Source organism: Geospiza fortis, unplaced genomic scaffold (assembly GCF_000277835.1).
Source record: "Geospiza fortis unplaced genomic scaffold, GeoFor_1.0 scaffold140, whole genome shotgun sequence".
In the NCBI taxonomy this organism is placed as follows: Eukaryota; Metazoa; Chordata; class Aves; order Passeriformes; family Thraupidae; genus Geospiza; species Geospiza fortis.
The window spans coordinates 167007-193144 of record NW_005054459.1 but is presented as its reverse complement, the minus strand read 5'-3'; the positions used below and the strand labels follow the sequence as shown (position 1 = coordinate 193144).

Genomic DNA, 26138 nt, shown 5'->3' with positions numbered 1-26138 from the left:
GCTGTGAAGGTGCTGGTGCAAAGGTTGTTATCTGTCCTGTCACTTTTATAATTGCAATGTCATATGTAGCCTCTGTACTTCACCAAAAATCCTAAACTTAAGCTGGGCTGTTGTTCCAGCCTCTGCTAGGACAGCTGAGAGGAGGGAACGTGTTAATGTGCAAAGCTGAGTATTTCCCAAAAAGCCCTAACTACTTTTTTGGCAGAAAATTAGCACCCTGTTCCTTTGAAGGGCAACAGGAAAGTTTAGTCTGTTTTCAGGCAGTTGTGACCAGGAGAGCCCCCAGTCAGAGGGATGAGTCCTTTGTAATTATAATTACAAAGCTGAATTAGGCTGATTGACAGGATTTATTGTATTCTTATTTTTCAACTTGTGTTGAGGTGAGTCGAAGAGATCTGGGGAGGGTGAAAGGGCACCTCTCTTCTTTAAGCTAAGTCAAGGCCTCAGTTTACACATTTGCAGCTCGTTAGAAGACAAACTACCTGACTTGGAGCCTTGGGCGTGCCCAGTGGTTTCAAAACACACGGTGCCAGAAACCAGGCGGTCAGGCCTGTCCACTCTTGCATTTACAGTTTGGCTGGCAAACACTGCTGCTGCTGATTCAGAGCTCACAAAAGAGGTTCTCTGCTTTCTAGCGTTGAAGAGCTCAAGAAGGAGACATGGCTGTCTTTATAGTCCCGGCAGCAAGTTTACATCCTAGTGCTTCCTAGTGCTTTGTATTCCTTTGGGAGCCCCATGACTGACAGGTGGCTGGCACCAGAAGCAGAGGCACAGGAAATTACCCTCCTGGATTTTGGAAGCGATTCTAGGAGGTGTCTGGGGTGTGTTGGAGGCTGCCCTTATGCCCATGACATCCCTGAGATGGAGCAGGGCACTAGACCCCTTAGTTCTGGCCAGCTTTCACGATCTCAGGAGGGCAAAGCTACTTCTGATCTCTGCCAAAATCATGTTTTGAGAGCAGGGCTTTCATTCCCGAGCTCGTGAGAGAACCATTTGAGATCAAAGGAGAAGTTGCCATCCAAATGACACAGTAATCCTTGAACAGCTTTGGGAAGGGGAGTGCCACTTCCCTGTTCTGCCCCAGAGCAGCATGTAGCCAAGTGAGGGCAACTCACTACACTTTTCCAGCTCCCATTCTCCACAATCAGTAATTATTTCCTTGCGTTGCAGATAGAGAGGCTGGATCAGCCCAAGGTGACTGTACCCATCCCCAGCGGTACCCAGCCATTGCTCTGGGGGCTGCCTGTTCAGCTGGAAAGCACAGCGCTGCTGGATGACGTTTTCCTCTCCTCCCAGTGAATCAGCCTTTTATTTACTCTTTGGAATGCAAAGTAACAGGACACCCTGTGAGTTTTATCTCTCTCCCAGTCTTTTGTAATGCTTTAGAAGTTGCCGGACCGGATTGAGCTGTGAGATGGGGTGGTTTCAGGGTTGCCTGGCAGGAATCTGGGTGGGAGGGCACTGTCGCTGAAATTTGAATTTGGGAGTCCGCTGAGAGTAGAATCCTTGAGCCATACTACGGGAAGGAAAAGCCTTTTGTCCCTGACTGAATCTGGCCCGTCGCTGGTGTGGATGGATGGTGCTCCTTTGCTAGAATACTGGGCAACTGCCTTCACCAGAAGACTCCTCCCCCGCAGGCAGCCGGCCTTCATTCCTTCTGTAAGCAGTTCTTCCCTTTCACGTGCATGGTATTCCCAGGGCTGGGAGCTGATGCAGAAGGATCCTGCCTGCCCCGACAGTGTTTGCTGCTCCTGCAGCTGATCCTTGTTTGGGGTTCGAGCTCAGGGCGATTTACCTCTTGCAACTCGCACGGATTCTGACCAAGTCGGACTTGGTTCTCAGATTTCAGGGCTCGCCTTCCTCCCAAACCTCGGCTCTGCTCTCAAGATGCTGTTGTGGCTACACTGAGACAACGCGAGGAGGAAGAGGTGACAGCTTTTATTGGATAAACTGGTTCCAGCGGGAGCAAACAGAAGCTCTGCGGGTTGCTGCTGCCATTGCATGCAGGTGAGTGGCTTGAACTTAATGCTTTATTGTGTTGTCACCGTGCCTCGGCTGGGCTCAGAATCTTTCAGTCAGACATGGAAGTCTCTCACCAAAAAAAGCACGTGGCAGACAGGTTGGGAATTGTTATTGTATGTTTTGGGGCTGTACACTGCTCGGGAGGGGGCCTGCTCCCACCACGGTGACTCGGTAATGGCTGCAGCACAGCCACGAAGAAAATCCCTGTGCTCCAGCAACAGAAAAACCGGACGGAATCCTCGTATTGAGGCCTCGAACTAGCCACCTCCCAGCTATATAATATTTACATTTTGCACATATATTGCTTGCTGGCTTTCCCCACGGTGACTGTGTCCCCTTGTTCAAAGAGGGCTCGTGAATTAGTTTGTAAAATGTCAGTGGCTTGAATGGCAGGAAACAGTGAGCATTCACAGCTCTGTGTCGAACCAGGGATTGTGGATCTTCACATTTTGCCCTCATCATCTACATCCCTGATGCATGGGTGTTTGCCTGCCATCAGCCTGGAGGAGATCAGTGCATGCGCCAAACAGGAAGAATGTCTAGAATGTAGGAGCAGTAGTTCAGCTGGGAGCAGGTGGCAGGTGAGCTGCTTTGTACCCAAAATATGCTGTTTCACGGGGGTGTTAAGACAGGCTGCAGCCATGCAGGTAAGGGAGTGGCTGTAAAAACAGCGCTGGCCAGGGCTGGGCATCAGCGGGAGCGCTGAGAGCTCCTGACATCAGCAGCCTGACTAACACGGCACCTTTTCAAAAGGAGTACCTTAAATTCGGGGATGCTGCCTCCTGTGCCGTGTTCTACGGTGGATGGAATTCTGGCAGCTGCTGAGGGGGCAGGGAAGGCGGTGGTTTATGTGTTTCTACACCATAGAAGGCTCAGAGACCTCACTCCGTCTCTGTTTTTTCCCAAAAAAAAAGACCTGCAAACAGCCTGCAAAACTTCTGCTCCGCAGGAGACCATGTAGAGCAGGGGAAACAAAGGAGACTCAGCAAGGTATTTTCTGCATGTGATCAGCAACTCTTGTTGTACCAGAACAAGAGTTCTGGGCAGTTTTAAGTGTTCAAGTCTTTAAAAAATTCAGTTTCAGGGCAGGATGCAATTGGTGTAAAAAGGTGTGGCTCAGCAGTGGGGTGGCCAGTTCAGCTTTGAATGGGCGTATTGCATATTCATACGGATTGGCACATGTAAGACGGAGAAAGGAAGAACTTTTATGTGAAAGAGTGAGTTTGATCTAGCTGTTTTAATCCTGACTTGCTCTTGAATGTGAGAAACCTAAATATTGGAATGTGTGTGTATGAATCATCTTTTCAAGAAAGGGTAAATGAAGTAAGACTGAATGCAGCTTTCAGTGTTACAAATTCTTTTAAACCTGCATTAGAGTGTTCTCAGAACCCCAGTTCCTCCTTTCCCTCTCTGTTTAATATTAAACCACACAGGCCCCAGGGGCTGTTGCTATGTGAGCATCCCCTGAGTGCCACTTGTGGGTGAACATACAGTTTCTGCAGCACTGCTGTGTTGTTCACGTTGCATCTGGTCTCTGTTAGCCAAGAGAAAGCTCATTCCTACAGTGATGTAGTCTTGCTGAGGGCAGATTTCAGGCTGAGGAAAGGTAATATTTTGCTTCTGAGTATACCAAATGTTTTTGGGAGCATGAGGCTTGTCCCTGGGGTAAACTGTCTGTTCGTGCTGAGTGCCCTCTTTGCAGCAGAGTTTCATAGCATGATTATGTTGTCACCTGAGGAAGGATGAGACACTGGATACACAAAGCTTTTCTTTAGGAACTGTGCATCTCTGCATGCCAGCCTGCCCTCCTACCGATTGCAGGGCAGCTTCTCTTAGAAGGCAAGATTTTTCTGGTTTCATTTGCTAAAGCAAAGCTTGTGACTGAAGGATCTCTTGGATGTTGCAGAGCTGATGCGGGGCTTTTGGGCACGGTGTTTTCCTGTATTTCTGTAGAGAGGAGAGGCGGGAGCGGCACAGCAGCTGCGGGGTGTTTCCGGCTGCCCGCACCTGCCGGGAGCGCAGGGAGGAGGAGCCGGGCACGGTGCCCAGGCCGGAGCCACCGCGCCATGGCGGCCTGAGCCGCGCGGTACTGCCCTGGCCATGGAGCGAGGCCCCCCGGCCAACGGTGCCGGCGTGCGGTACAGCACCCAGCTGCAGGTGAGGGCACACTTGGGCGGGGGAGCTCCCAGAACACCTGCCAGCCTTTGGCCGAGATGCCTCGTCCTCTGCTCGTCTGGTTCCTTCGAGCCTGGTGGGTTCAGGGCTGCTCTGGATCCCTCAGGAAGGAGGGATTCCAGCTCACGCTTGGGTAAGGTCAGGAGAACTTGTTTGGGGGACGTTGCTGGGCTCAGCAGAGCAGAAAAAAAAACAGCTTTGGGAAAGTGGAGATCACCTGTCAGTGCCAGCTTTGGATCTCCTCGGTGTTGGTGCTGCCGTTGCTCCAGGGGTTTTGGTTTCAGCTTAAGCTAAGGGCAGTGGGGTTGTGAATAAAGGTACACTCCATGCTAGCAAGCTATGTGCAGAGCCTGGCTCTGGATTGTTTAGCAACAGATCCAACTAAACCTGTTCAAGTGTCGTAAAGGGAGGGCTGTGGGGCTTCATTAATTAACCGCTGCATAATCAGTGTGTTCTGAGACCTGAGTGAGCTTCTTGTGTAGATCTTCCTGGCTGAGGGTCGGGCAGGGATGGCTGAGTTTGGGTTGCACCTCCAGAGCCTGTTCTGTGCCACAGAGCTGTTCCAAACCCAGGGTTTTGGGTTAAAGCAGGACAGCAGCATTTCCCACCCTACCTGCAGGCTGTGTGGTGTCTGTCTCTGAGGCCTGGCTTTAGTAGTTATTATCTCACAGCAACATAGGACCTGCTGGTTCTGGCACTGATCAAAAAGCCGGCCTGCAGCAAGAAACTTTTCCTTGCCTCCCGTCCCACTGTCCGGTGTGTGCCATGACTGGGAGTGGGAAGGAGATGCTCTCGCTGAAGCAGTTCAGCTCAAGCTCCTTGTCCCTGGCCAGGCTGGGGTGGCACCTGTGGGACACGATCTTCCCTGCCTGGCTTGTTCTCCTGGCAGAAGGTAGCTTTGTGCTCTGATTTGTCTTTATGCAGGACTGAGGGCTCAAGCGGGTCCCTTCCCTGGTGCTGGATCAGTTTTCCCCCTGTGTCAGTTTAAGAGGGACTGATCTGATCCAGAGCAGCTTCCCTGAAGACAGTACTTGCCCTCCTGGCAGGAAACAACCCAAGGATTTTGTCACCCATGGACTGTTGTTGGACTTGGCCCCTTATAAACATGAGAGTGGAGGAAATTAGTGGTTTTGCAACATCTTGTGTCTCCTCCTGTGCTGGTAAAGGAACTGCTGTAGTTCTTGGGCTGAGGAGAAGCTGCTGCTCTTCCTTGGAAAGGTGCAGAGTGTTTCCTTGGGGTAGTGGCTGGCAGGTGAGCTGCTGCTTGGGCCAGTTTGGCTGCTGTTTGTGCCAAAAGCAAACAGGGATAAGGAAGACACAATGAGAAAAAGGCTGAGGCCAGACCTGTGCTCAGCAAATGAAAGATCACTCTGTAAAACCCTTGAGGGAGCAGCGAGAGTGTTTTGAGGGGCTGGCTGTGGGGAAGGTATCGGGACAAAGGTTCTCCCCTTGCCCAGGGTAGAATGTATCATTTCCATCCAAAGGCCACTGGGGACAGACTGGGAAATAATATGCCCTGCAATATCCGGGCCATGGGCTGGGATAGGGGAGGGAGCAGCCACCAGGGATGGGTTTGGCAGACAGAGAATTTCCTGGTTGGAAGTGCTCATGTTTTCCTTGCTGTTGGCTTCAAACATCGGAGGCCCATGATCCTGATCCACCTCAGAACTTCAGGAATGAGTAAAGTGTCACAAGGATTGTGGAGGTTGAGGTCTGGGGCTCAGCTGCTTTGGTTAAGCTGCTGGAGGCAGTTCTGTTTCTAGACAGTTCTGTCTGTACCAGGAAAGACATACAAGTGATTTAAATGAGCTGTTTGCATCTGTGGCATGTTTCTCTGCTGTTCTTGGGACATCAGTGTGTTGCAAGGAGGAATTTCATGGCCCATAGGTACACAGATCAGGGCTGTAGAGTACCTTTATTCCCAGCTTCTCCCCAAGAGTTGCTAAGATTTAAGTGTAAAATTCTCTAGTACCACAGAAAAACAGAAGCATGGTAGCTTTTTCTGAACTGCTGTGATGCAGAACAGAGCTGCACCCATCAGCCTGGATGGGACAGCAAGCCAAGCCTATGCTATCTCTGCAAACATTAACATAAGTATCTTCTATAATAAACCTAAAGGAATTTGTTTTCTCATATGACTCAGGGTGGTCACAAGACAATCTGCTGTAGAGGGTTAAGCTCAAACTTGGTATGTGAAATAGGTGTGTGTGACCTGTATCTTTCACTGTTGCACCTGCCCTCTGCGCCTGGAAGGTGCACAGTCTGGAGGACTCTGTCCTTGAGCTCTTGCCCCATATTCCCTTTCTAGTTTTGATGTCATCATTTTATAGCTTCATTGCCCTTAATACAGAACTGAAGACAAAAAATAATGCACTGGCAAAGTTTCTTCAGTGCTTTGCTGCCTGTGGTGGGGCAGCACAGCATGAATATGCCTTATGTAAACTTCACTTCCCATGTGTGCTGTTTCCATATATTTCTTATCAAGAGTGAGAAGTGAGAAGATGATTCTTATCAGATCTTTTTCCAGAGGAGTTATTTGGGTTTGCAGCAAGAGTTGGTGCGGGAGTTGATTTAAGGATGGTGTAGCTGTACTTGAGCTACTTGGGTGAAGTGAGTTGCACATGCTGTTTACATTTGTTTTACTTTTTCCAATGGGTAACAGGCTGTTTTCCCTCATACCAGCACCACAAAACTGGTGTGGGCTTTCAACATGATCCAGGAATTCTCAGCTTTTGAAAATACAACTTTTCTGGCTCTTTTTGCCACACAAGCCCACCGTGTTGGTCTCCTGAGCTCTGAACTGGCATGCTGGCTATGTCCTGAGACTGTGGCCCAGTTGACAGGTTTCATTCCTCTCGTTTCTCATGTGGTGTTTGTTTTAGTTTTTATTGAACACCACTCAAGGCAGGTGTGGCTAAAAAAGGGGAGGTGGGAATTGCCTCTTGGATACACAGGCTAGGATCTGCAAGTTGTAATTACCCTCAAGAGTCTAACCATGCTGTCCAATGACTCTGCTTCATCTCTGACCTCCCTATGCCTCCTCCAGCCTGGCATTTTATGGGTTCCTTTTCTTGGTTGTGTACATTGGTGTCAGACAGTGACCTTTTTTTGCTGTGAGATTTTATTTGGTTGCACACCTGCTCTTACCTTGCATGATCTGGGCAGCTTTGGCCCTGAGCAGTCCTCTGGCAGACCTGCAGAGTCTGGAGTTGGGAAAGTCAAAGGAAGTAGGTAAATCTCATGTCTGGTGCTGGATGAACAAATTATCTGGTGTTCATAAAGGACAGGTGAAACTAATGGCCAGGAGCCAGTCCTTCTGTGGGTCAAAATCCTGTAAACAGATGCAGAAACTGAGGGAGAGGTTGAACAGCTGTTTTGGAGGAGAGGGGAACAGTACGGGGTTTGGTGCCTGGGACACATCACCATATGGGGGTGCCAAAAAGGCAGAAACCAGCCTCTATGGGGGATGCTGATTCCAGTGGGACCCCTGCTTTGCACACATCATGCTGGAGAGCTGTATTCCATGGCATATCCCAGCCTTTCCATGATCCCCTGCTGCAGGAGAATCTCTCTGCTTTCCCAAAAGATCTCCAGTGCAGAGCTGGTTCCCACCACCCCCTTGTGCCAGCTGAATTTCCGGCTGACAGAATTAGTCACTTCTGCATCTGGTTTGTCCAGTTGGACAGAGCACAGTCACTGTCTAAAAATACATTGTGTGGCTTAGAGAAGGAGGAGTGGGAGGTCTGCTCTCCTCAGGACTGAGCTCAAACTCTGTGCAGAGGAGCAGGAGCCCTCCAAGCGCTCTATAAATCCATCTATGTGCACTTCTTTTTGAAGTTTCTTCATGGAGTTGGTACTCCAGGGGAAACTGAGGCATGAGGGAGCTGGGGCAGTGCCTGTCTGAACTTTTCCCTGGATTGGTTTTGCTGCCCCAGCTGATGCTGTGACCAGTGCGGGTCACACTCCCTGTGTGGGGAGCCTGGCCATACTGGCAAGGACTGAGTGAGGAGGAGCAGAAGGAAGTAACTGCTGCAGTGACTAAGGCAGAGAGAATATCAAGGGAGGTTTTCTGTTAATAATGTTTATTGGAGCAGTTTCCTTGAGAAGGGTGAGACAGCCAGACCTTGAGTCACTTCGGGCTAGAGACGGTTTCTGGAGGAACCATGGGCAAGGTGAGACCAGTACGTGTTCAGCTCCTCTTTAGTTTACAGCTGCCACTGTTCAGAGCACGCAAGGGAAGTGTGCAGCAGCCATCAACTAAAGGAGATTAACATTGCAGTTGTCTTTTTCTTGATATAACCGTAATCTTTGAGCCTGTCTTGCATGTGACTTCGTCTGGTTTCTGTCTAGCTTAGAGAATGGTGACAGGGTATTTTTCCTCCCAAGTGTTGGGCGCAAAGGGGATGTGGAGCACAGGGAGTGAGAGGGGCAGAGGCTGAGCTGCGCTTGTGGGACACAGGCTAGTCTCGTCCTCAGGTCAAACCGGTGGTTTTTGTGCAGAGTGTGGGCAGGGAGGTTTCAGCCTCTTAGAGTTCAGGACACGGGGCCTCATCTGAGACCTTCTGCATGCCCTTATTGATCATTCCAGTGCTTGGGAGACGCTTCAGATTCTTCACTGGGTATTGGGAAGAGTTTGCAGGAATGGCTGTTCCTCACCCAGGCTGTGATGGGTGAGGGCTCTTCACACAAGTGTCTGTGTTGGCTGAGGAACATAATGGCATTCATAAGGTGTGGGAATGGGAGAGGATGAGAGCTGGAATACAACACAGAGGGTGAGTAGGGAGGGAAACCTCTTTGGATCATGCCTCTTATATGCTTGTAGTCACAGGATAACTTCTGGCAAGTAACAGTGTCAGTGGCTGCTTGTGCACCTTGTACTGGAGGAAAACCAAAAGTAACTTTCCCAGAAGTCGCTGCACTCCTGTCACTTCTCCTGTGTTGCTGCTGCCTCAGCTTTGGAGCAAGAAAAAACTGACGAAGGCACACTGTAAACTCACAGGTTTAGCTTTTTCATACTATTTTTTTTCCAAGGAAAGCAGAGAAATTGCCTAAAGAAAGAGCGCATGGTGAGTTTTCCTGTCTAATTTCCTTGCTCCCGGGAGCAGTGCGTTTGCCTGTGTGTGTTGGAGGCAGAGGGGGGCTCTGTTTGCCTTCTGATTTAATCACAGCAATGATTTTCTCCCTGGGAGAGTTTTCTCTCTACAAGGACACAACCTTTAGCTTAAAGGGGATGTTAAAATGCATCAGCCACATTGTTGTGCAGTGTCATACAGCAGGAGCTGTATGAGGGCTGAAGGTCCCCGCAGCTGAAGAGTTTTCTTGTGGAAAATTGGTTTTCTTTGCAGTTCTTCCTCGCTGGCTCCGGGAAGTCTGGGGAAACTGATAGATCATTTAAGTGCCTGAAAATGTCTTCTTGCCATAGACTCCTGCAGATGTTAATAAAGAGTTAAATACTTTGCTTCCTGCCAACAGCAGCAATATCTTGGAAGTCCTGAGAAGGCTCTGCATTGTGAGCAGCCCTGTGGAGGGAGAGAGGATGTGTTTGCAAGTTTTGTGGCCAGTTTCTTCTCTTTACCAGGTTTTGGGGGGGATTTATTTCATGATTGGAAAACTGGTAGGAGCTAGTTTGGAAGACAGTGTGTCAAATTCCAGGTAGTCTTGACTTTGATTGAAGAATTTCTTGATTTAGGATGTCTCTATGTATTTAAGCTTTATTTTGTGTGCCATCTGTTTCAAAGTTTCCTTAGGTTATATCTTCAAGCTTTTCCTGTATGATCAGAAGCCAAACAGGATTCAGAGCATTCCCCATGGGATTGTCCTCTGCAGCCCTGCTAGGTCTCTTTATTTTGGAGGTGGGTGGATTTTGGGGATGGAAACAGTTCTTTCTGGCTAGCCTTAGGCAGTAAAACTCAAAAATTAACGAAGGCTCCTTCCCTGAACCACCAAATGATAAACTGGGAGGATTCTGAGAGCAGGTGATATGAAAACTAGCGAGTTGCTCTGGTCTTGGTGGTCTTCTGGTGTTTGCAGAGGATTAAATTTACAGAGTCTTTGACAAAAATTCAGAGTAAGGTGCCTGCCACTTCCCTTTCTGTTCTGAAGGGCCCTGGGCAAATACCGCAAGGAGGAGAGGCTGCAGTGGGGTGTGGAGGGTGGGAGGAGAGCACAGGCATTGGGTGAAGAAAAGGGCAAAAGAAGTGGAGGAATGGTTCAAGTGGGAGCTGGGCTTTCCTACCAGGCAAGGCTGAGGAAAGATAAGATGAAGTACCTCCTGGAAGTTCATTGAGGAAATGCAGTGAAGATGGCTTTTTCCTTATGTCTGTACAGCAGGTTCAGAGATCCCTATGTTAGCAGGATCCCCTTTGCTAGTTGTTTTTCATAGGATCCCAGAGTGGTTTGGATTGGAAGGGACCTTAAAGCCCATCCAGTCCCAACCCCCTGCCATGGGCAGGGACGCCTTCCACTAGACCAGGCTGCTCCAAGCCCTGTCCAATCTGGCCTTGGACATTGCCAGGGATGAGGCGGCCACAGGTTCTCTGAGCAACCTATGCCAAGGCCTCACCACCCTCAGAGGGATGAATTTCTTTCCAGTATCCTGTCAAACCCTGCTATCTTTTAATTTCAAAGCCATTCCCTTGTGTTCTATCAAGCTATATCACCCTTGTACGTATTTTTCCTTAATTTAGGGGCTTGTGACATTTGCTTCAAATTAACCCAAGCTGTTGGAGTAGGTTTGTGTGAGCCCTGGGCTGAGAGAGGACAGTCAGAGTCTGACCCTGTGTTTGTGGAGACAGCATTACCCTTCTGGAGCATGGGACACGTGGAAATGCTGCAAATTTGTGTGAGTCAGCACTTTGTGCCGTGGTGTCCATGCTGAGGTTCCGGAGCCCAGGAAGCTGCTGAATGCCTGCTGAGGACAAAATGGGAAGGTGGTGAGCAGAAAGGTGAAGGATCCTCCTGTTTTGGGCCATTGCAGCACGTGCAGAGCCCTTCCTTCCCAATGGAGGCACAGATCAGAAGCAGATGTGGTGAGCTCTGGCCACACCACTGCCAGTGCTGGCAGGAGAGGAGGTGCCAGGGTAGATGTGGATCTGGGCCCCTGCGATGTCCAACAGTACCAAGGATGCTGTGTGGGATCCTCGGAAAACATCTGGGTCTGCAGCTGTCCAAACCTTCCCCCCCTCCCCCCCAGGTGAGAGGTACAGATACACAAGCAGGGCAAGGATGGAGGAACAGAACAGAAGGTGTGAGAAACTGAAACCTTGGTATACCATTGGTTTTAAAGCTGATATAGAGCTCAGGTTTTACAGCTGATACAGAGCTCGATGCTTCAACACATCTTCCACTTCCTCACTCAGCCCATTATGATGACAGCAAGAGCTGTGTCATTCCTCGTTCCTCTCTTCCACGTCTTGTACCAGGAGCATGGCTGCTCATGGATTGTGGGGATGTTTTGTGTGTTCTTTTAATTTTTTGGTTTATTTCTTTTAACAAGTATCTGTGCTGGATGAGAGATTCCAAGCAGAAACACAGGAGTGCTGCTGGCTCAGGAGGCATGATAGAGAGCTGTAAAAAAGCTGTAAAGGCAGGAAGCAGCTTGATTTCTTCTATTAGGGAAATGCTATTTATAGCATGCTGTGCCCCATGAGCTCTGGGTGACACACCTGCACACAGCGAGCACTTTGTGGGGGTGAATTTTTCTCTGCAGTTTCATCTGCTGAGGCAGATCTTGGAACCTGTGGGCTTGTGACCTGCCGTGGTCACAGGAGGGTGTGTGGACTTGCCCCTGAGTGTGCTTGAAGTCATGACCTTATATTAGGCCCAGAAAGGAATTAGGTGTCTGCAGAAAAGCAAAAAAGAAACCTTCAGGGTTTGTCCTGCCATGGCGTGGAGCTGCCAGTACTGAGGTTTGCCCTCAGTACTGCCGCATTCCTTGTCCCCAAACCTGCTTCAGGCTGCTCTGTGGCTGGACCTCCCCAAGCCAAGCTTTGAGAACGGCTTTCTCACTGTTCTGCCTTCTCTCCTTTCCCAGGACATGAACAACCTGGATGAGGGGGTGGAGTTCCTCCCTGCTATGAACTCCAAGAAGATGGAGAAGCGCGGCCCAAGGCGGCAGGTGGTCATCACTGTCCTGATCATTGTTTTTCTGCTTGTCTCCCTCACCACTGGCCTCCTGTTTTGGCACTTCAAATGTGAGTGTGACATCTGGTGGGTGGTGACATGTAGGGTAACACCCTGGGAACGTGTCCCTCCTCATGGAAAAGCTTTGTTACCTGGTGTTGCTCACATGTGCCCTCTCAAGCTCTGGAGACACCGTTTCCACCTCCCTGCCCCAATTGCTGTCACTGGGGATCTGCTGTGACACCAGTCCCAGCTCTGACTGCCCTTTCTGACCCTGAGCTGTTCTCTTCCAGATAGGAACACACCTGTCCAGAAGGTTTTCAATGGCCACTTGCGGGTTCTGAACTGGGAATTCCTGGATGCCTATGAGAACTCCAGCTCTCCAGAGTTCAGTATGCTGGCCAAGAAGGTGAAGAGCACGGTAAGAGATTTCTTGCCTCCCTCCTTCTACAAGCAAGGAATTTTCCTCTTGCCCCATGGCCATGGGGATATGCCATGTAAGATTCCTTGGAGCTTTCCCTGCTCACTGTGTCACACTGGCTGGGAGCAGGGACCTTCTTTGGAGCTGGATCTTGACATCCCAGCTCCAGCCCAGTGCCATGGCATCTCCCAGTGCCATAGGAACTGCCAGGGCACGTCCCAGAATCACTGGATGAGTCAGGGCCAGGAACTAAGGTAAAAGGGTGTCTAAAAGAGGCTGAAGCTGTGCCTCTTCCCTCAGACTTGGGGATTCACTTCCCCCAGGGAAGAGTGGGTGAGCTGAGTCAGAACAGGCTGTGATGGGCAGCTCTGTGCTCTTCTGGGGCTCTCAACTCTCCTGCTTTCTTTCTTTCTTTGGCTCTGCAGATTCCTACACACAGGGATGCCAGGTATGTGCCCTGGTTTTCTTTTGCAGGCTTGAAGCTCTGTCTATCTTCAGCCTTTCCCTTTTCCTTGCTTCTAGACATGCTGAACACCTCTTTTTAACTCTTTCAGGTGGAGGAGATCTACAAGAATCATGCTGATATTGGTCCTTATCACAAAGAGACAGTAATTACTGCCTTCAGGTGAGTGTTAGGCGCTGCCTGAGCCCCATCTAGGATGTCAGGATATCACATCAGCCATTTACCCTCCTTCCCAGGATGCTGGGATAGAAGTACCCCAGTAATCACCCTGAATGATACAGGAAAGGGTGAACAGTAAAAAGTGACCTGAAAATGCATTTTGTTTTCTGCCAGATGTCTTGGGAAAAATCAAGGTGTGTTGCAGTGAACTGCAGTGAGTGGTGCCTGGCAGCATTAAGAGAGACTGCTCAGGCTGGCAGAGACCTTTGCTGTTTGCTTAACTTGTCATGAAACTCTCCCTTCCCTGTGGCCAGGCTCCAAAACTGGCTAATCAAGTAGTCTGGCCCCTTCTTCTAGTGGTATTTGAGTCCTCCCATGTCTGTCCTTGCCCTCATCCCACAATTACCCTTTCCACAGTGAAGGCAGTGTCATTGCCTACTACTGGTCAGAATTCCTTGTGCCCAAATACCGGGAAGAGAGCCTGGACAAGGCGATGGCTGACAAGCAGAGCCTGGTGCAGAGGTGGAACCCCCGCCTGAGAAACCCCATGCTGAAGGTGGAGTCAGTCATTGCTTTCCGTGAGTATTGGTCCTGCTGTCCCTGGGCCTCTGCATGGGATCAGGTGGGATATTTCTCTGGAAGGAGAAGGTGCTCGTCACAGCCCTCTCATGAGAAAGCCAGCCCTGAGGGTGGTGTAAGTGCCTGGATGTCACAGCACAGCTTAACGGGATGTGCAGCCTAAAGGGGGCTGCATGGACCTGTTCCCCTTTGCTGAAATGCTCTGTGTTCTCCTCTGAGCCCAGGGGAGAGGGACAAGGATGAGTTCTCCCTCTGCAGAGGGAAAGTTTGCTCCCTCAGCTCCCAGAGGCCAGGAAAGAGCTCTCCTGCCAGTTTGCAGGGAGAGGTTCCACAAGTGAGGCCAGATCAATGACAGTCTGAGGAACAACCTCGGCTTTGTGCCCAAGGATTTCCGATAGCCCAAAGGGTGATGTCAGCTCTGTTTTTTCCTGCAGCTGTGGACCCCAGCATAGCTCACTCTGCCCGGGACAGTAAGTACAGTTCTTCTTCCATCTCACTGGTCTCTTTAGTGGTGGTGTTTCTCTTGCAGGATGGGGAAGGGTCTGGAGAGAGGTTCTCTGCATGCAAGGCAGACCCCAGTGTGATTCTTAGAGCTGGTTTGGGGTTGGACAGACTGTGACATAGGCCTTGCTGTTATCCAGGAGGAGCCATCTGCCCTGGGATAGCCTGCAGGAATTATTCTGTGCCTCTCAGGGAAAGGCAGAGCAAGGCTTCTTTGCCTTGTTAACTGTTCTCTACTCTCTGGGCAGACAGCTGCATGTTCTCCCTTCACGCCAAGGAAGGGGAGGTCACCAGTTTCACCACGCCGGGCTTCCCCAACAGCCCATACCCCAACAATGCCCTCTGCTACTGGGCATTGAGGGCAGATGCCAGTTCCAGCATCAGTCTCACCTTCAAGACCTTGGAGCTGGAGCCATGCAGAGATGACAGTGACTACATCAAGGTGTACGACTCTCTGAGCCCCGTGGAGCCCCACGCCTTGGTTAGGTGGGTGTTCCTGTATGGCACCAAGTCCGGGGTGATCCTGCTCAGAGCTGAGCTGTGCTGCTTGAGGCTCCCTGTGCAGTAGTGCCTTACGAATTCTGTCTTTTGCTTCCTAGGCTTTGTGGGAATTATGCCCCATCCTACAACCTGACCTTCCTCTCCTCCCAGAACGTCATGCTAGTCACATTGGTTACCAACAAGGAGGGACGATTCCCTGGCTTTAAGGCTGAGTTCTTCCAGCTCCCAAAGATGAAAGGTGAGCAGAGGCCTTGGCCTGTTTCCCCATGTCTCCCTGCCGTGGGCAGCTGAACAGGGAGGTGGCTGTGGCTAGGGTCAATTTGTCAGGGATGTTTCCAGGGCTGGAGCACCTGGAAGCAGATGCTTGCCTTGCCTACAGTGCTCTTGACTGCAGTAAGGATGTTCCCCAAGGAGGCAAAAATGAGAATGATGTTGGATTAGACATGCAGATTGATGGAAGCACCTAATTGATCTCCTGGGTTCTCTCAAGCCCTGGAGCAAAGCTGCTCTCTCCAGAGGGTGATTTAACCATGTTGTAGACTGTTGCCACTGCCTCCAATGACAGCCAGCTGAGGCTTGGAAAAACCACATCTAAATCTCTAATTTCTTATTACCTTCCTGCTTGTTTTTAGCCTGTGGTGAGACTCTGAAGGGAGACAGTGGCACCTTCACAACTCCCTATTACCCAGCACACTACCCCCCAGACATGGACTGTGTCTGGAACATTGAGGTGAGATGGGCCCTCTCTTTTCCTTAACAAGTCTGTCAAATGACCCTGGTCATACAGGACATGGTGCAAGGGAGCTCACAGCAGCTGGGGCCCAGAGGCTCCAAGTCTGGCATGATTGAGGGAGCCTTTAGGAACTGGACGCGAAGGCAGAAGAGGTTGCAAGAGGCCTGAACCCCACAGAAGACCATGAAAAATCCTGTAACTTAACACAAGGATGAGAGTGTAGGCTTTGGGACATGCCAGTTACTGGCTGTTGACCACAGGTCTGGCTTCCACCCTTTGATATGCCTGTTCCACTGGGGATTCTGGAGCCAGGGTGACTCAGTGACTTTTATGAAGCTGTTTCTTTTCCTGCTGGAAAACTGACTTCCCCTTTTTAGTTATCTTCTGTCCTCCCCCAAGCACAACCCTCTTCCTGTGAAGCTATTCCTTTTTTCTTGCTCCAGAAAGGAACATCCCACTGATGTGCTTCCTTTTGCAGGTTCCCTCTATAAAGAATGTGAAGGTGCGTTTCAACATGTTCTTTGTGCTGGAGCCTGGGATCCCAGTCAGCTCCTGCACCAAAGACTATGTGCAGATCAATGGCACAAGGTGGGTGTTGGGTGGCTGAACCCATGGACTGGCTTCATTTAGTTACACACTAGCTTGTACTTTCCTTAGTCTGCTGTGGGAACAAGTGTGTTGGTGCTCTGAGGGCTGGGAGGAGGCAGGAGGGTGCCCAGTGTAGAAGGCACAGGACCTGCAAGGCCTCCCTGGTGGTCAGCAGCCTAAGATAGGAAATGCCTAGTCATGATGACTGGACCAAAAGAAGTCCCTCTTCCTCCTTCAGACCCTTGTTATCTCTCTGTAAGCCTGTAGGTCACTTTTGCCTCGACCCTTACTATTGAACGGTTTCCTAAAACTCCTGTACCCTATATAAACCCCTACTTTTGCCCAATTCGGCAGAAGAGCTGTCTCTGAGACCCTTCGCAGAAGATACCAATAAAGACATCTCTGTGGAACCTCACACAGAGCTTCTCCTCTCTTTCCCTGCATCTGCCAAAGGCACTTGGCAAGGAAAAGAGCTGAAAATCACTAATGAGGTGAAAATCACTAAGGAGCTGATCTCACTTAAGAGCTGAGCTTGCTAAGATTGCCTGCGGCCCTGGAGCCTGCCTGAGGGGCCTGGACAGGTTGTGCTTAACTGGACTTCTCTGTTTGGGACGCCCATGGCAGTCATTTTCAGGGGAGACCCTGAAAACCCCACAGCCGCCTCAGCCCAGGACTGCCCCATGATGAGTGAGGAGTCCCACACTTGGTTCTGTGGTGTGCTGCCGCTGAACCACCCCTCAGATGCTGTGGAGCATCACAGCACATAGCTCATGTGTGGGAAGGCAGGAACATCTGGGGTGGGTTTGCTTGAACGAGCAGCTCTCCATTCTTAGGGCACTCATATCCTGTGATGCATTTCTAGATGCATTCCCCAGCCTGATATAAGCTGGGCCAGAGAGAAAACTTAGGATCTCAGAGGCAGGTGGTTAATCTTGTTTCACAATGTTTTGGACAAGGGAGCTGACCCTGCCTCAGAGAGAGGGTTTCAAAGTCAGCACCTGCCTCTGCAGTGCTGTTCACGTACGTGATCCTATCTGCCTGTTATAAATGATCAAATCGGTAGCCAAATTTATAGAAAAAATTTAACAAAGATTTATTAGATCAATAACAAAAATAGAATTTCAAAAAACCACCACAGCCAAGACAGCGGCGCTGGGTGAACCAGGGTTCGACTGACAAAGTAACAGCGTTTCCCCAGGAGTTAGCCCTGAGTGCTTCAAGCAACTAGCTTATATACAGTTTATTCTGCCTGGGGCAGGGATGACCGCACACGTTTCTTTGTGTCTCTTCACATGTAGAGCTGGATCCATACATGTGCAGGAACAGACAAAGGCAAGGCCAGGCAGAGTCTGTATTCATGTGTAGTAGAGTGATACCAGTTCAGATACAATCATCTCAGATCTTGTGAGTAGCTGAGACATTCCAGCTGTCACAAAGTTTAGATGCAACCTACCCAGGTGCAGCTGCCAGGGAAGTCGACAGTCATGGCCCAGGATGGTCCCATTCATACGTTAACAGGCCTGATATTATCTTAATGCTGTCCGGGAACTAGTTGAATAGAAATAAGACTCTGCTCCCAGCCAGAGTGGTCAAAAGACATAACCTTGGAGTTTCACAATATTTATACACATATATAGCATGAATTGTCTCTACCATATACTGCCCATGGGGAGATGGGATCCTGCATGAGTCCAGTGTATCTGAGATCAGACACATCATGGGGCAGGCAAGGATGTGGAAGAACTTGTTCCCAGTCATTCCTAAAGTCACAAGTTCGTGTTTACAACTGGCCCAAACCTTCTGCCAGCAGCAGCAGAATTCGGACCCTGGGGCCCAGCAGTCTGTGGTGGGATCAGACCTGCTCCCTGCTCTCCTGCCCTCTCAGCTTCCCGAGTGTGGAGGGAGATCAGGGATAGAAGGTTTTCTTGGTGCTGACCTCCAGCCCTTTGACTCCTCTTTGCTCTCTCCCTGCAGGTACTGTGGGGAGCGCTCCCAGTTTGTGGTGGCCAGTACCACCAACAAAATCGAGCTCCGGTTCCACTCGGACCAATCCTACACAGACACAGGCTTCTCTGCGGAGTTCCTGTCCTACGACTCCAGTGACCGTGAGTTAAAACCCTGGGCTGGGGAGGGGAAAGTGATTTCCCTGAGATGCGGAGCTGTCCCTCCTCTGTGTTTACGCTGCCCTGTAAACTGGGAAGCAGCCTTTTCCAGGGGCATAGCAGCATGCCTTGCTTTCCTGAAAACCTCCTGGTCTTCCTGTTGTGTTCTGCTGTAAGCAGGCATAGGAAACTCTGCAGAAGGCATGTAGAGGAGACACCAGGAGGGCTCTTGTGTGTTTTTGTCCCTTTCTCCCTCTCAGCCTGCCCTGGCAAGTTCACTTGCAATACTGGCCGCTGCATTGACAGGAGCATGCGCTGCGATGGGTGGCTGGACTGCGTGGACGGCAGTGATGAGAGGTCCTGCAGTAAGTCCAGCCTTTGATTTCTCTTTGGCACAGCATGGAAAGGCCATGGTGCCCTGAGGTGGTTAGGCTTGTTCTGGGTAATGTGACTCAGTGCTGGCTGGAACCAGTACTGCCGCCCTCCTCCAGACTGGAGTGAGACTCGGTGCACAATTTGGGATCCCTTCTCAGCCTAAGAGCTGTGGGCTCCTGCTAATCCAGCCCTCTCCCAGTGGCATCGCCCTCTCTTTCCAGTTCCTTCCAGCTGGGAATGTGTTTTTCTGTGTAATCCTGCTGGTTGTGGGTTTGGCTGAGCTGAGTGGTATGGAGGGACACATTTCATTGCCCAACTGGGCAGGCTTTGCAGAGCTCATCTGGAAAACCCATGGGACACACAGGAGTTGCTTCTTTGTGTAACAGGTTTTCCTCTTGGATTAGCAGAGCTGTTCTATAGTTAATGTTATTGTCCAGGGTCTGCAGTTTATTAGAGAGGACAGGATGGGGTGCCCTGGTTTGGGAGGGGCAGTTTTCTGGGGAAGGATGTGCTGCTGGCCCATGATCCTGGTTTCTCAGGTGCTTTCCCACTGCTTGCAGCAATTGCTTTCCTTCAGTATTGCCTCTGGTTGTCCTGCTGTTGTGATGTCAGCTTCAGCCTCCACTATCTCAGACACAACAGCTCCAAATGGCTTTGTTCTCCAGAGAAGTGGAAATACTGTGATGTACTGAGTGTGTAGTGTATTTATGTACACGTGCACAGTCCCGAGCTGGTTTCTGGGGTTCTCAAGTGCTTGCACACCCACTGGAGAGCTGTCATGGTGGGTGGGTTGCTGGTGACTCCACAGATGCCTTTGCAGGCCTCTCACCTAATTTCTAGCATTATAACAGCCTTCCCAGGGGGGTCCCCATCCCTGGAGTGTCCAGGGAATGACTGGACATGCCACTCAGTGCTCTGGTCTGGTTGACAAGGTGGTGATTGGTCTCAGGTAGGACTTGATGGTCTTGGAGGTCTTTTCCAACCTAAATGATCCTGTGATTCTTACTCTGCTCTTCCAGCCTGTACTGAGCAGCAGTTCAAGTGCCAGAATGGCTGGTGCAAGCCCAGGTTCTGGGTCTGTGACAACGTGAACGACTGTGGCGACAACAGCGATGAGCTACAGTGCAGTGAGTGACTCACCCTGCAGGCACAAAGGGCTGAGGGCTCAAGCAGGCACACAGGGGGTGACTAGGGTGATGGAGGCTCATGGGGTGGAGGGAAGTGCTGTGCTGGAAATGAGCAGGCAAAAAAGCCCAGGCATGATGAGTGCTTACCTGATACAGGTGAATGAGAGCTCAGAGGAAAGAAGGATGAGCAGAGGTGTAGGAATAGAAAGGGCTGAATAACTGAGTGGTGGTGTGCAGTTTGGAGAAGAGACTGGAGACACAGTATTTTAGAGCTGCAGAGGCTTTACTTGTCTCGGGAAGGGGAGCTGGGCACAGCCATGTCCTGAGGTACTGCAGGATTCATGCCCAGCTGCTCTCTGTCCCCAGGCTGTTCAGCTGACAGCTTCAAGTGTGACAACGGGAAGTGTGTCCCCAGCACACAGAAATGTGATGGCAAGGAGGACTGTGGGGACGGGAGCGATGAGGGCAGCTGCAGCACAGGTGAGGGTCGGCTGGAGGGTGACTACCAGCAAACGCAGCCTCTGATGGAATTCCTTGGGGCTGGGCACCCTCACGTGTGTGTTTGCTTGGGGTGTAAATGCTCTGGGGTTGGGCAGAAGAGGTGGACTTGATGTGACCTCCACAGAACTGGGGCTAACCCCTGTGCCTCCATCCTGCCTGCAGCAGGCCAGACCACGGTCCCCTGCAAGGAGTACACGTACAAGTGCCGCAGTGGACACTGCATCAGCAAACAGAACCCGGAGTGTGACGGGGAGCAGGACTGTGAGGACCATTCTGATGAGGACAACTGCAGTGAGTGCCTCAGGAATGGGGGAGACGTGGGACTCTGGGCTGGATCTCTCAGAGAAACACCCCAGTGTGGCAGAGAGAGCCCCTGTGTGTTTCTGTGCAGGAGCTTGATCTGGAAATATCCAAGCCACGTTCTTTAGCGGCCTGTGGGGTGTCTGTTATTCAGGAAGGCTTAGATGCGTAATACAGGGGCTTATCTCCCCTTTACAGAGTTGGCCAGTAAATGTTGTAGCTAATTTAGCATCTGTGCAGAGAACATCAGCCCTTCCTGACATGTGTAAACAGGGTATTTGTGCTGTCAGATGTCCTGGAGGAATAGCGGGGAGGCGTGGGATGGGAACAGGAGAAACCAAGCACTCCTTCTCTGCCCTAGACTGTGGTCTCCGCTCCTATGTCAGGAAGTCGCGGATCGTTGGTGGGCAGAACTCGGACGTGGGAGAGTGGCCGTGGCAGGTCAGCCTGCATGTCAAGGGCCAGGGCCACATCTGTGGGGCCTCGCTGGTGTCAGCAAGCTGGCTGGTGTCAGCAGCACACTGCTTCCTGCCACTGCAAGGCATCAGGTACCAGCCTCATATCCCTGTGCTTCCAGGTATTTCACAGAATCACAGAATAAGCTGAGTTGGAAGAAACCCTCAAGGATCACTGAGTCCAGCTCCTCCCTGCACAGCACCATTCCCAAGAGTCAGACCATGTGCCCAAGAGTATCATCCAAATGCTTCTTGAGCTCAGTCAGGCTTGATGCTGTGGCCACTGCCCTGGGGAGTCTGTTCCAGTAGCTGACCACTCTCTGGAGAAAAGAGCCTTTTCCTGATACCCAACTTAAAGCTCCCCTGACACAATTTCAGGCTGTTCCCTCTGGTCCTGTCACTGGGCACCACAGAACAGATATCAGAGTCTACCCCTCTTCTCTCCCTCACACAGGAAGTTGTAACTGCAATGACATCTCCCCTCAGTCTCCTCCAGGCTGAACAGACCAAGTGCTCTCAGCTGCTTCTTATACGGCTTCCCCTCAAGGCCCTTCACGATCTTCGTTGCCCTTCTTTGGAAACTCTCTAGTAGTTTAATATTCTTATATTGTGGCGACCAAAACCACAATATTTCAACACTGACTCTGAGAGGCATTCCTCAGGGAAACTGTTTAGGTAGTGAGCAGTGCTGTCTCCAAGATGAGGTCTCACCCTGTGTTTCATGGCCCCCATGCAGGTATTCAGACCCCAGCCTATGGACAGCCTACCTGGGGCTGACGGACCAAGGTGACCGGAGCGGCCCCAATGTGCAAACCCGCAAAATCAAGCGCATCATCTCCCACCCCTTCTTCAATGACTACACCTACGACTATGACATTGCTGTGCTGGAGCTGCAGAGCCCTGTCACCTTCACGGCTGTCGTCCAGCCCATTTGCTTGCCCGATGCCACCCACAACTTCCCCGTGGGCAAGGACCTGTGGGTGACTGGATGGGGAGCAACTACAGAAGGAGGTGAGCACTGGCATGTGATTTGGTGCTGCACTGATGTATTTTAAGCAGGTTGCCAGGAGAAGCTGTGGCTGCCACATCCCTGGAAGCATTCCAGGCCATACTGGACAGGGCTTGGACCACCCTGGTGTAGTGGAAAGTGTCCCTACCTGTGGCACAGGATGGAACAAGACAGGCTTTAGTTCTCTTCAAATTCAAACCATTCTGAGATTCTACAAGTCTATGATTTCTGTGTTTCTTGAGGGAAAAACGGGGAGCTGTTTAAAAATGTGTATTTTTACTTATGATGCTCTTCCATCTTGGCAGGCACGGGAGCCTCCATCCTGCAGAAGGCAGAGATCCGGCTCATCAACCAGACTGTGTGTAACCAGCTCCTGACAGACCAGCTGACACCACGCATGATGTGCGTGGGGATCCTGACTGGTGGTGTGGATGCCTGCCAGGTAAGGCAGCACCTGGATTTAGTGCTGGTTATTGGTTATTAGGCAGGGAGACAGTCCTTTGCTCAGCCCTGCTCATGTGCTTCCACATATATTTACATTTTTAACATAAAACAAATCTGTGGGAACTCTCCTGGATTCAGAAAATGAACAGATTACAATGGGCACCAGCAGCAAGTTATGTTGATGCATGACTTACAACTCAAAAACTACAGCCCAAAACCACAGGATTTAGACTCCATCTCACCAGATACGATATACAGCCATACTCCAACTTCTGGCTTTTATTCAGAGTCTTAGATAGCAAGCCAGGCTGCTTGACTGGTATTTTATAGCTCTTTGTTCTGGCACTGTGGCTCTTATTGCCATGCTTAAATATTTGTTTCACGGAATGGCCAAAAAATTGTAATAACAGCTGGCTTTTAGATGGGGATTTACTGATTATTTCTTGCTCAGTTTTTGTAATTGACTTTAATACTGTGCATGAGAGTGATCTATGGGGTTGGTGCTTATGCTCCTATGTGGTTCTGTGCAGGGAGACTCTGGGGGGCCCCTGGTCAGTGTGGAGCCCAGTAATCGGATGTTCCTGGCCGGTGTGGTGAGCTGGGGCGATGGCTGTGCCCAGAGGAACAAACCTGGGGTGTACAGCCGGCTCACGAGCCTGCGAGACTGGATCCAGGAGCACACAGGCCTCTAGGGATGGATGCCTGCCTGGACACCTCTTGGACAACGCTGGCTGAAGACACTTGGCAGTGCCAGCCATGCACAGCCTCTACTGTGAACTTCAACCCTCCCTCTACCTCGCTGTGAGCGCCTGGGACTCCATGTGCAACCAGGGCTGATGGTTTGGTTTAGCCCTTAGTCTGAGAAATCCATGTTTGGAGAAGTTTCCCTTGGGGGTGTAAGCTAGTGCAGCTCCTATGAACAATTTGAATGAACCATCATTCAAGATTACATATAGTAATAAACTTTAAAAAAAAATCTAATTAAAAAAAAAAGACAAACAGCTTGTGTTTAGAGGCAAACTTTATTGGACAAGTTCAAAAACAAGGTTTCAGCATGTATTCTAAGTCGTGCATTTGTTTTCAAACAGCCGTCCATATCCTTTCTCTGGTGTTCAGCCATAATGGAGGTCTTACCATAGTTTTGGGGAGATTCCCTTTGGAATCCCTCCCTTGTCCCACACCATGATCTCCTCCTTCTGTCCTCTGTCCAGCTCTGCTTCTGGCATGGCCAAGTCCAGGATTTGGGGCCTGAAAGAGATGTTGGGCTGAAACACCACCGCTCACCCTGAGGGAAGCCACAGGCAGAGCTCAAAGCCATCACTCACCCCAGAGAAAGCCATGGGCAGGGCTCAAACACTATCACTCGCTATGAGAGAAGCCACAGGCAGAGCTGCTGCACATGTGGAGACCCAGAGCCATTGGCATCACTGCATTGTGCCTTAACATCATACTGAGCTGAGCCCCAGGTGCCTGGAATCACTGTGAAGAGCGCAAGGGCTGCACTGACTTCTTCTTGGAGTGTTCCCTACAAGGACAACACCAGTCAGCTGTGCACACCAGCCTTACACCTATCTTACTTTTGTAAAGAAGAATGTGACTTGTGAATGTGCTGATTTTCTTCCTTTTTCCTCTGTAGTCTGTTCCTGCCCCAGCAAAGCACGCTCCAGCTGAGTTAGTCCCTTCCTTACCTGTAAATACATTGTTTTGTAAAACTCTCAGAACTGAGATGCTGCAATAAACTGGGATATTTTCTAATACTGTGGCTGTGTGGTTCTTCCTGAGCTTCTGTGCAAGTGTTCCTGAAACAGAAACCTACAGCACAGACCCCCAGTGCTAAGGGGGAAGCTGAGCCTCTCCCAGTAAAACACTTCACTACTGTTCTGCACAGCAGCGCCACTGCGTGGAGAGAGATGCGGAGTCTGGGGAGAAATCTTCACAAGAAACAGCTGTGAGGGCTCATAGGAGGATGGTTTGTGCCTCAGCCCTCTCTGCAGACTTAAGGAACATTCTGAGATCTGTGCTTACACAATGCTACAGCAACATAAAAGGAAGCATTTACTGTGGTCATTCTCTTGCCCAGGGAGCATCAGCAGCACTTTTGCAGCATTGAGCAAATAAAAGTACAAATGTTTGCATTCCAGTGTCCCACAATTTGCAGTTAAGCTCCCCAGTCACATGGCCCACTAAAAGCTTCCCTAAACAGGAGTTGTTATGGATGATGGTCCCCAGAAGATGCCTGGAATAACAGGATGCTAAAGGATGAAACAGTTAATGAGAAGAGCCCAGCAGCTGGGCCCCAGCACCTTCACCCACAGGAACTGCAGTGGGCTGTTCCATCACCTGAACACCAGATCCAGTGTCTACTCTCTCTCCCTTGCGCCCACATGCAGTCTGGGGCTCCTGCCACAACCAGCAGGATCATGGCCAAGCAAGAAGAGAGCAGAAGATGATTTTCCAAGTCAAAGTTTGAACCTTGTGCAACCAAATCAACCGAGAAGTGTGTTCAGACAGGTTTTGTTTTACTGAGCGCAGTGACACCTACCACAGCACCTTTCTTCCCATAAAAGCCCCATTCCACAGTCACTTCCCTATGTGCAAGTAAGAAGAGAGAAATAGCCCATGAACTGGCCACCAAAGGTCCACCTTGCCAGCAGGCCACCAGGACCATGTAAAACCTCAGTTCCTGCTCCTTCATAATGATTACAAATTGATAAATAAAAATGCAAGAAATATCGACAAACCCCAGGTCCCTGAGCTCCAACCCCACTAGATGTCCCTCTTGGCTAAGGCACAAGGATTCCTGAAACAGCACTGCCAGGAAGGAGGTTTGGGAAGTGGGAAGGGACAGGCTGCAAATTCCAGATCCCTCTGCTGAAGTCCAGAGGAAAGGGAGCCAATAGGAGAAAGCAAGAATGAGAGGGAAGGGAAACAAGTGTAGGCAAGATGGAGAACTGAGCCAGGCAGCTCAGAGCAACTGGCCTTGCCTGCAGGGTGCCCAAGTGGGGTTCTGTGGGGGAAGAGCAGTTTTGAATCACCCTGAAAAGTTCTATCCCTTAGGAAAAGGTTCACGAGTTTGCTGAGAGCCACCAGTCCACTTGAGTTTTATTCCCTCATCAGTCTACCAGCAACTCCCTGGATTTCCCCCCTGTGCCTCAGCATTCAGGCATCAGAGAAAACTCCTTTACTTGTTTCATGTGAAAAAGAAACCTCTTAGACTCCAAAAACTGCATTTCATGTTGATGCAGCACATTTCTGACAATTCAGGATTCTGGAAACAAACCAGCCCCAGTTTGTGCTCACTTCTGGTCAGGGCAAAATACCACTGAACTGGAATGGGAAACTCAGGAGTCCCATCAAATCATGGCAATGCCAGGGGTTTGTGTAATCCAGCAACAGCTCAGGCTTGTCCCCCTGCACAAAATACAAGGGGTTGACATTTTTGTCTCATTGTACCCATCTCCGTAGAAACTATGAGAAAAGTAAAGAGATCAGGGAGCCAAATAAATTCATCAGGGGAAACCTCAGCCTGGGAACACAAAGAACAGGGTCAGGGAAGAGAGAG

The 26138-nt window shown here is 50.3% G+C and overlaps 1 protein-coding gene across 4 annotated transcripts; it reads left to right on the top strand.

The window, feature by feature from the left end:
• Positions 1–1175: 1175 nt before the first annotated feature.
• ST14 (suppression of tumorigenicity 14) lies at positions 1176–24331 on the top strand. 4 transcript variants are annotated; one of them, XM_031062728.1, is made up of 20 exons: positions 1176–1659; positions 1843–2007; positions 12230–12389; positions 12612–12739; positions 13294–13364; positions 13779–13939; positions 14375–14410; positions 14690–14927; positions 15041–15180; positions 15575–15672; positions 16154–16263; positions 18238–18368; positions 18626–18730; positions 19760–19867; positions 20234–20347; positions 20531–20659; positions 21030–21216; positions 21860–22134; positions 22438–22574; positions 23107–24331. In XM_031062728.1, exons 2-20 carry the CDS (start codon positions 2002–2004, stop codon positions 23266–23268), a joined length of 2496 nt encoding a protein of 831 aa, XP_030918588.1. In that variant the 5' UTR covers positions 1176–1659; positions 1843–2001; the 3' UTR covers positions 23269–24331. The 4 variants fall into 4 exon arrangements, with proteins under 4 accessions (XP_030918588.1, XP_030918589.1, XP_030918587.1 ...); XM_031062729.1 differs by having other exon boundaries at positions 1614–2007; XM_031062727.1 differs by lacking the exons at positions 1176–1659; positions 1843–2007 and adding an exon at positions 4087–4179 and having other exon boundaries at positions 20534–20659.
• The last annotated feature ends 1807 nt before the right edge of the window (positions 24332–26138 follow it).